Below are 10893 nucleotides of genomic sequence, written 5' to 3' on the forward strand. Positions count from 1 at the left end.
GATCTCAAAGGAAGGATGATCTCAGACGGGCTTGTGATCTTGTTGTCCATTTTAAAAAGTAGCTGATCGCTTGTTTACAGTGAAAACAGTTGATCTGGAAAACAAGAAGGCAGCTCAAAGCTGACAGGAGTAAAGTGGAGATAGTGACCGCACTAACTCACCTGTTTAGAGCGATACATGAAACATTAACCAACATATTTGATGTGCATTGATGATTCAAAATGTTGTGTTTGTTTCTAGTTTCTCAATTGGTGACTGCGTGTTGTTTTTGTGACTTTTTATTTTTGTGTTTTCATGCTGTAAAGTACTTTTAACTGCCTTGTTGCTGAAATGTGCGACACAAACTTGATTGATTGATTGATTGATTGATTGATTGATTGATTGATTGATTGATTGATTGATTGATTGATTGATTGATTGTACTATACAATAGTTTGCTATAGCAAAGATGTAGGTGATCATGTTTTTCCTGATGTTTTCCTGTTTTACTATTATTCTTTTCATTCTTCAGTTCATTACTACATATTATCTTTTATTGTCTAAAATAAATTATACTTGCGATACATGCTCATTTTGTCCCTCTAATTCTCTCTCTTTACCGTTCTTGTTCTTTTGTTGTTGTTGTTTTGGGGTTATTTTTCTTTGTTTTGTTTTTAATCCATGGAAGAAAGTTGATATCATAATTGTTAAAACTATTTCCGTGCTTGTTGAGCCATATGTTTTGGATCACTCCCCCTTTGCTGCTGTCCTCTAACAATATGTCCCGTACCATCTGTGAGTGGTGGTAAGATAAAAGGGACTTTTGTGCAAGCGTATACTGTCATATTCATACCCAAAGGAAACAAAAACCCATGGATCACTCAAAATAAAGCTGCAGTTTTTCCATATTTCTACTTTGTTACATCAAGAGTCTCTCTTTATCCTCTGTATCTCGCATGTTTCAGCCTGTCATTTTCATTTTTATTTTTCCACTGCAGCGATTCAAGATAAATGGTTCATACTCATTCGGATGGATGGAAAGACGAAAAGAAGGAGGGATGGATGGATGGACGGATGGATGGATGGATGGACGGATGGATGGATGGACGGACGGCAGGACGTGCGGATGAGGCGCCAGCTGACGTCATGGCTCTTTCACTGTGCTGTTCCAGCAAAACAAACCGGGCACATCGAGAACACTGTGGGTGGACTCAGAAACAATTCAGCGCAGCGTGGCGGTTCTTTCGTAAAAGCCCCCAAACAACCTGAAAAAAATGAAATAAAAAATTACAAAAAAAACAGCATCAGTGTCTTTGGGTGTAAAATACTTAGCTGCGTTTATCAGCGGTGGTAATTTCAAAGATTTCCAGAGCCCATTTTGCTTTGTGAATAAATGAATGGATGGAGCGGGCAAGGAGAGAGGACTGGAGGATTTTGTTGACATTGTTGATGAGTGAAGTATTTATGTTTTGAAGAGGCAAGAAGATGACAAAGAAATAATTTATTCCTAATAGTGTGTCTGATTATTTAAGCTCCAAATCTTTTTTTAATTGATTAAATCATCTCCTCCATTGACAGGTTTTTGATTTTTCAGAAGATGCTCCTTTGTTCTTCTGAAGACTTCTGGATCCTTCTAATATACACTGAAATACAACGATTAGAACAAATACTACATTCTGAAGAATGAATGTTTCAGTGCATTCGATCTGATACTGTGATGATATTAAACAGGTGAAACCACAAAACATCTTAGTTCAGAGCAAACCTGAACTGGATTTAAGCCATAATAATAAAGGATCTTTGTGTGCTTTGATGAACTCTAATGATTTTGGTATTTTGGCTTTCAATTTTAAAAAAAATACTACTATATGAAAACAAAATGTTTTTTTTTAAGTGTCCTTGGAGTAAAACAGAAAGATTACACTAAAAAAATGTAAAAAGTGTCAGTGTTTCTATTCTTACTTTTTAAGAATTTATCCAGTACACAAGATTATAACTACCACAATTACGGTTTTCGGATTTTATCCGTCTTTGTCAGATTTCTGTCAGGGAGTTCCAATCCAATGTCAATGTCAAATTTATTTATAAAGCACTTTTAACCCAGTTAAAGCTACACCAATGTGCTGTGCAACAGTCTATAAATACACTATTTCTTATAAAAGACAACAATCAAGAATTAACTCACAACTATTACAATCAATCGCGATGATTTAAATGACATAGAATAAAATAAATAAATTCAGACACAAGGAAGTCAGAATAAGTTCCTCCAGAATAACTTCAAAGAATACAAAGCTTGACAAACCCACAGAACTACACATTATGGCAAAGTAAACAGACAACACTGAGGACCAGAGAAAGACACCGCCAAAAAAGTAATAGTGGTGCAACCAGGATGATCTGACAAGGCTCAATGTAGTCTAGTGGTATTAACACAGGGGAGGGTGGTTACTGGACAAAGAACAGCTGAGATGATTAGCAAATAAATAGAATTTGTGATTGGAGCAGGAAATGTTGGTACTGAAGGGTATGACTTAAGCTCAACAGTAGGAAACATGAAACTGTCGCTCCTAAATGACGACCATCCTGTCATCTCGTACTGCTGAAGTGTTTTTGTGGAGACAGTCAGACCTCCAGCCTTCCTATATCACCGGATCTGAACGAGATGGCCTGTTGTTCCAGCCACTGCACTGGAGATGCAAAAGCCACCACTGACCTGGACAATCACCTCTACCAGAATGATTTCATTTTAGCTTGGCGTTTCATACCATCATTTCCCATAAACACTATCCCCACCAGTCTCTGACTTGCACATTTTCTGACTTAGAATTCTGAGTCATGTGGAAGAAACGTCTCCAACATCGTTTTGAGAACTGGGGTCTCTCAAGGTTGTGCGTTCGGTTCGGTGCCATTCATAATGTTAACGTGACAGGGACACGGGTTCTTAATCAAGTGGAGAAGACAATGAAACGACCAGTCAAGAGGAGGTAAGGACATTGTTGCCCTAAAAAAAAAAACCCTAAATGTCCAGAGCTGCTTGCATCCTGTGATCCAAGCATCCAGGACAGAGAGAAATGAGCTGCGACTTCAAAATGTAGGTTGAAGTCGCAGCTCATTTTAACCTTCGGGGAGTTTAGGAGGGGGGTTTTAATCTGGTGAGTCAACCCGAAGAATAAGTTAATTTCTCCTCGCAACTAATTGGAAAATACACACTCAGAGTAAAACTTCCGACAGACCTCTGCACATGGCCTCTTCGGTTCCGACCGTGAGCAAGACCGATGACGGAAGCGGCCATCCTTTGACGTCTCCTGCTGCCGCTGATGGGGCTCACGTCCCCCCACCTCCCTCCTGCAAGCCAGATACATCCAGGTGTATAAAACGGGGACAGAACCGACGGCGAACAGGAACAGGCAGACAGAGGCAGACTGGGTCAGCAGTTTGGAGCTACAAGCAGCTGTATAGGATCAAGAGAAGAACCGACGATCGCAACTTTCCGCAGAGCAAATGTAAGATTCTTTTATTTTATTTATTTATTTTTATTTTTTTCTAGGAAATGTTTGGGCTTCTGTTTCAGAATTTGGGTGAAGTTTTCTAAGTAGTAACTTGTTGCGTATGACTTCAAACACAATGCTTTTTATGGAGTTAGCAGAATCTCGACATTACTTCATACAGGCAATAGACGGACATTTCTCCGCTTTCCTATCACATGAGCTCGCTGTTGTCAGTGCCATGCGTAATTACGCATTGAATTTTGGACGATTTCTAAGTTTATATAAAGATTTGTGGTAATCTTGAAGGTTGGCGTGTGATCAGTAATCTCACCTACCAAAAGATTAAGCTTATAATGAGAAATTTTTCTCTTTCATAAAATCTGGACTTTATCTTTGCGCAACAAAAAGACGCACGCACGGACGAATTAAATCTCGACCATTCCAGCGTTCCGTAGGACATTTTGGGGGTAAAGTCGGAGCATTTGAATCAGAAACTTGGTTTTAAAAAAAATAACTCGTCAGATTTAACCGTTCAGCATTGTAGTGTGTGGTTTACAGCTCTTCATGGCACCGTGCGTAATTACGCATGAGATACCCTGAGTTTCATACCGCTTTTCAAATTAAAAGGATTCACAGATCTGTTGTTCGAGGAGTAAAAAAAAAAACTTCTCCAATTGTGTGTGTCTGTGTGAAATTAAAAATGTAATTTAGAAGAAAAAATATTTTTTTTATTTAAAAAAAAATGGAATAACATGCCTCCATTTCCTTCCTTAGGTGTAAAGCGATGGTACAACGGACCGGCCCCCACCTGCTTCTCCTAATAGCCCTGTGCAGTGTGTTATACTCCCGGACTCTGAGTCTGCCGTACACATCCACGAGGTGAGCGCAGACCTCCAGCATCAGAGCTGAGTGTGTCTCGGACGAGATCTCAAACACGTGATTCAGGATCATTCGACTTTAATTCATCTCAGATAATCAGACCGACTCCTAAAACAATTGTACTTTACGCATTTGCATTTCCTCAGAGTACAGTTGCCCTTTGCATCATATTTAGCACAATTACAGGTCAGACTGATGCGCGTCTGTTTCACAATAAACAGATGTTCGGATGGAGCCAGTCTGAGCGCCTTCTGATGTGACCCGCCCTGTAATTGTTTTGCAGACCGACGAGACATGCAGACGGTTTGTTCACCAGTGGATACAGCAAACTCCTGGGGCAGCTGTCGGCGAGGAGGTACCTGGAGTCTCTGATCGGGAAGCGCGTCAGGTAGGCGTCACACATTTTGGACACGAGAGTGAATATTATTGCATCGTGAAATATGAAAAAAAAAAATAGGAATGGTCTTGTAATGTAAATTAAACAGAAAAACAATATTCCAACTTAGCTCACAATGAATTTCTATAATCTTGGATTTTAAAAAGCATTTTAAAAAGTGGAAGAGCTAATAAAAGAAAGCCTTACCACTTCCTTGGGTCTACAAATTCAAAAAAAGTGTGGGGACTGTAAGTGTAGATATATTTTATTTTACCCATCATGTCTCAAAACACATTTATTATCTTGTCAGTTGCTCTGGGGAGAAAAAACAAACAAACAATGCATCTAAGAGGAACTGTTATGTGACAGAAATAATAATCAATAACTTTGAAAATCTTCTTTATCTTTGTATTTTCACAGAAATATACGAGCATAATATGAAGAGTTTTAAAGTTACAAACACAACTTTTAATAATTATTTCATTCCTGCACAGAAAATAAGATGTGAATGTGTCCTGGTAACTATGCTGTTTTTATTATGTGAGCAAAATTTGAAGTTTAATATTTCACAAAATGAACAAAGTTTTTTATTTTTTATTTTTTTATTTTTTATTTTGAGTATGTAACAATTGTAAATTGTTGAAGTCCCTTTAACCCTTTTTTTGAAGAATAAAGTGGTTGTTTCCCCTCTGTACAGTGGAAAAGCTACATATAAAAGTAATGGGAAAAAGAGACATCTAATTAATCACATTTTCTTTTTCAATTTACTGTGTTTATTTTCATAATTAATATAAATATTTTTTCAGTTTTTGTTCTGAAGAGATTATTTCCACTCCCATTATTTCATTTTCTTTATAAAATTGGTTAGACAACAAAAAAAAGTTTAACTTTCTGACAGGAACAAGAAAAAAACAGCAACAGTTTATTTCACTGATCGTTCAAGAGGACCAAGTGACATTTGAAATGAAAAGAACTGACCTGCTCCATGATGCGTTTTGCAATTGGTTAAACATTTCTAAAGGTTAATTTATGCCATGGAAGCTCTCTGTTGCATGTGTCCGATACACCCTGGGAGAACTCAAACACACACACAGACACAGACACATGCACACACCCGACCTTGCCTGTGCACATTAATCTGCCGCGCTCTGAACTTTGACCTCCCCCTTCTGTTCAGTGATGACCTGATGGAGCCGGCGAAGCGCCACACAGACGCCATCTTCACAGACAACTACAGCCGCTTCCGGAAACAGATGGCGGTCAAGGAGTACCTGAACTCTCTCCTAACGGGAAAGAGAAGGTGGGACTCCCAAAGCCTCTCGTAGTCACACTAGATTTTAACACTGTAGAATCTGGAAAAAAAAACAAAAAGCAAAAAAAAAAACGAAGTAAATAAATATCACAAGCGTTTTCTGTCGGCATGAATTTTATATTTCCCGTTCGTGTTTTTTTGCATGTAAAAAGAGACTCTCGTGTGACTTTTCCTCTCTTGTTAAACACAAACAGCCTAGAAGATCCTGGAACCAGCGAAGCAGAAGAGTCCAGGGATGAACCCACCTCTTTCCAGGAGCGCTACGATAACATCAACGTAGACCACCTCCTAAACAACTTTCAGCTGGTGAGTATCTTCACGTCTTCTAAGTATCTCTTTAGCTTTGACCGAAGATATGTAAAAATACCCAATTCCACCCAATCCTTGCCTGGAAATGTGGCAAACTTTACCTAAATTCAGAAGCAACAAATGTGGCTCAGACTGATCCACGGCATATTTTTTTTGTCTTACGTTAGATATCGAGTTGAATAAAAATATTATCCGTTAACACGGATAAGTTTTCTTTTGCATCATACATTAATAGTCATTCATTGGTAAAGGCAACAGAGTGGATTTTTACTTCTGTTAAAACAGATTTATATATGACAGGTACGTGCCATTTGAAAACTTTCCCCAATATAGGTATTTTTCAGGTTGCCTAACAAAATGGTGCACAATCTACCCGGTAGTTTGACTGTAAATCCTATTAGAAATACTTATAAAATCCAGATGCTTCATGGTGTCTGTCCTGCTTTTAATTACCTTAGTAAACATAGGTAACTGCTTAACGCTACACGTCTGAAAAATTATTGATTTTCTGTTTGTTTCGAATCGGTAACCTTGTCCTTTTTCTCATTTGCAGCCACTTTGAGGAGGGGTCCACGTTGGAATGAATACCTCATCTCATCTTATAAAAATGCTATTTACAAAGCAAACAAACAAAAAAGAAATAAACACATTTAAAAATAAAAATGCACACACATGGTATTCGATGCAAAGGACATTCACAACGGGATCGGTGTGGCTATTTATCTATCCATCTACCCAGTACATGTTTACACTGTATGTATTCAGATCATGGTAACGGTTAAAGATTCTACAGGCAGCACTGAGTAACGTGTGTCTCTGTGTGTGTGTGTGTGTGTGGTGTGTGGGTGTGTGTGTGAGCGCGCGCAGGTTTGATTGGTCAGAAATGCTACGAGAAGAGTTTATTTAAAACAGGGGCCACTTTTATCTGTTTTCAGATTTCGTTCTTTTTCCCAAAAGTTTCTCACATTGGCGTCAATTTTTTTTTTCCTTTCGAAGACGAACATCCCGATTTCCAAAGACGATTCTCAAACTGCGTGACGTCTTAAGGAATCCTCACAGATTTACATTTGGAGACAATCTGCTAGAGTCCATTTGATTTTCAGTGGCATGCATCTCCATAAGCTTTTATTTTTCTTTTCTTTTGAAGAATACATAGACATCACAAATTTTGCTATTATGTTGAACTTGTTGCATTTCCTGTTTTTGTCTTAATGTCTACAAAAAATGGTGTTTAAATTGGAAAGTTCAGAAACAAAAACAGATTTTGCTCCAAATTCTGGCCTGATTTATTGACTTAACTCGTAAACGTAAATGCTTTTGGAATATTAATTGTAGATTTTAACTTTTGGCAAAGCAACTAGGAACTTTGTTTAAAAAAAAACATTTCCTAGCTAAATAGTTGGTTGTTCAATCAACATCATTTTGAAAGTTGTGTAATTGGTGTACCTCTGTGTTTGCATTAGACCTGTAGCACACAACTCTGTCATTAAAATATGCGTTTATAATTATTAAATGACTTTAATTACAAGCCAATCATGTTCTGTCAGATCTTCCAGTTTGTCAGCTGCAAAGGGACTTCCATTGATTTCTGCATATTGAGAATTTCATAGTATAACGAAAAATCTGCCATTTTCTGTTGTCTTTGCATGTTAAATGATATAAATTGTAACAATGGGCTCCGTTCATTTCTAGTGGTGTTTTCTGGAATGATTGTGGGGCGTTTTCATCGAGTCTGTAAGCGAGTCTTAGGTTGTGAATGAAGGAGGCTGCAAGGCAAAAGGACGAAACTTGGAAAGGACACAGATGCATATAATCACTTTATACTATTCAACATAAAGAGCAAAGAGGTTTTCATAATGCGTGGAACCGCCTTTGGCACATATAATGATGAGGACACGTGTGACCAAATAAAAGATGTTGGTTTATTTTTCAAAGCTGAGTCGTTTTGTCTGGCTGTGACTGTTTGATGCCAACAATTTTGTCATTTTTATTTATTGACATTTTGGGCGGGGGGGGGGGGGGTTTACCCCCCAAAAAATTTAATACCAGACTTAAAAAAAATAAAAAATAAAATAAATAAATAAATAATAATAATAATAAACTTTGAAGAAAATGGACAAACCTTCAGATGAGCTAGAGCAGATTATCATGACCCAAAGGTCATCTGTCCTGACCTTTTTCTGTGATGTCACTCAGAGGACGACATCACTTTGGGATTGACATGTACAATTATATTTTATTTCTCCTCTCTGCAGTCTGTTGACTAGTATCAAATCCACTGGCAATTATATAAAAAAATCTTAGCTTTGTAATATCAAAGTTTGCCAACAGACAAGTTTTTGTGATTTGATGTAAATATGCACCTAGGATATAAATAAAGCAACAATGGCAAATATAATAATAATTACCTGTTAAAAAAAAACATTAAGTTACAACTGAACACATAATTTGTCTATAAAAAGTTTTTTTTGTTTTTTGTTTTTTTTTTAAAGAGTCTGTCATATGAAAATCACCTCATGAAACCCTTTATTTAATTGGTTTAATTGAGGGACATGTGAAAGACCAAGCAGCTGATCACTTGCCTGAACTCTGAAAGGAAAAATAAGTCTGAAAAGAAAACACAAAGAAACTGGAGTGTGTAAAGCAGCAGGGAGAACGAGTTCACTTCAGCACCACGGACAGAGACAGCTAACCGCCTGCCAAATTAAACCTAAAACAAAAAGTGACCATGTTTCAGTTTCTGACCTCCTGCTCTGGTTGGAAACATTTTCACGTTTTCTCGTCTTTTTGTCTTTGAAACGGAGAGCAGACAGGGAGGAAGTTCTATAAACAGAGCCCGACTATACGACAGTTCTAATTAGCCACAGAGTCTCAACACTTCCTTGCTTTGAGGGAAAGGTTAAAGCAGTGCACTCTCTGGGTATTATGGGACAATTAACAGATGGAAGGTGAACAGTTGTGCTTTCCCTCGCTGTCCGTTTCCCCATTTCGTTCCATTTGTGCTTTTTACTATCCTCTTTCCATTGTTGCAGCTGATGGACTGAACGCTGACATGTGAAATGTTCAAAGGTTGGGATGTTATGACCCTGATTTTGTTCATAAATGTTCTTCACAGCCTTCACAGAACAACTAGATTCATGCTCAAAAGTAAAATTCAAACAATTTGACTTTGAAATACAAAGAAATATGGGTTTAAATGTGTCAAAATGTGAATATGACTATGAATATTTTTGGAAGGCACTGTCACTTCTGTGCCCAAAAGTCCAGCTTGAGTGATGCTCAACGCCAGACTTAATATGTGTCTTTTTTTTACAAGAATATTTGAGGCCACACCCTTAATATTCCTTAAATAACTTATATTCTTAAATTTAAAAAAAATTCCCAACCTGAAACGTTTTTATTTTACGTTCCCCTTTAAAAATAAAATAAAATAAATAATTGTAAAATGTCTTCTGTATTCTAATTATCAAGAAGATGAAAAAAAAACACTTTCTCTCCAAAACAAAGTTAATTATGAAATGAACCTTTCTTACTAAGCAAGTCCACATTTAGTGTTTCTCTTCGTTAAGAACAAAAAAAAAAAAAACAGCATCTCTATTGATTAAGTCGTCACAGCTTTTGAAATCAGTCGGACCATTTTTCTACACACCTCCGTTTCTTCTCTGGCTGGCCTTCGCCGTTTCTTCTTCGTTTTCTGATGTGACGCAGGTCTGTCGCATCGCGCGCAAGGAGGTCAGCGACGTTTAAAGGTGTAAAAGTTGTCGCTGTATAAAAACTGTTGTCATGAGTCGCACCAGAACGTGAGTTTTTCACAGAAGCGGTGTTTCAGGCGAAGACAGAAAAGGCGAAGTCTGTGGTAAAGTTCTGCGTCAGGGTTGTGATCTGTGGCACTCCTGTAGATGTCTGCTTCGCTCCGTTTAACAGTGGAGAAACTGTTTCCCTCTTTCTTTTTTTAGATTTGACACTTGGTTTATGTAACGTATTTATTTAGTAGCCAGACAGATTTACATAAGGGGGAAAAAAAGTTTTAGGCAATTATGAAATCAAGTCTGCTGACACCAACTGCTTAAGGGAGAAGCTGCAGCAATTTTGACCTTTTAGACCACCCCTACTTATTTTTATTTATCTATCTTTTTCCAGAAACTGCTTTTTGTGTGAGCTTTTTTTTGTGTGTGTAATTAGGGTTATTGGCCTATAACCCAAACTCAGAACAAAACCAGTGACTTTTGTTCTCTAGAGATGCTACTATTGCATCGTTATCCACTGGGCGACTTGAACAGAGAAAAGGAAAGTTAACAGCAGAAACTTTGGCTCATTTCTGTACTTTTCACATTTTGTTCATTATCCACTCGGCTTTGTGTTTACTGAGCCACCTCCAGTCACTTCCCAATAATGTTCACATATCAAAATTGCATTAAAGAATCTGTAATCAATATAGAATAATTTGGTTCACGTTTCAAATTATATGCAGGTTTTTCATTTGTTTTGTTTTGAGGTCCTTCTCGGTTTTCATTGTGTTCTTAAAAAATCTTTGTCCTACGTAGAAT

General features: G+C 37.5%; 1 protein-coding gene across 1 annotated transcript; it reads left to right on the top strand.

Annotated features, from left to right (window-relative positions):
• Nucleotides 1-3314: 3314 nt before the first annotated feature.
• On the top strand, nucleotides 3315-8275 carry vip (vasoactive intestinal peptide). The gene is made up of 6 exons (XM_015058814.1): nucleotides 3315-3485; nucleotides 4245-4349; nucleotides 4633-4737; nucleotides 5903-6025; nucleotides 6232-6343; nucleotides 6900-8275. Coding segments are annotated over exons 1-6 (456 nt in total). The 5' UTR covers nucleotides 3315-3483; the 3' UTR covers nucleotides 6909-8275.
• The last annotated feature ends 2618 nt before the right edge of the window (nucleotides 8276-10893 follow it).

This window comes from Poecilia latipinna, unplaced genomic scaffold (assembly GCF_001443285.1).
Source record: "Poecilia latipinna isolate Pla-1442-1.1 unplaced genomic scaffold, P_latipinna-1.0 Scaffold1574, whole genome shotgun sequence".
NCBI lineage: Eukaryota > Metazoa > Chordata > Actinopteri > Cyprinodontiformes > Poeciliidae > Poecilia > Poecilia latipinna.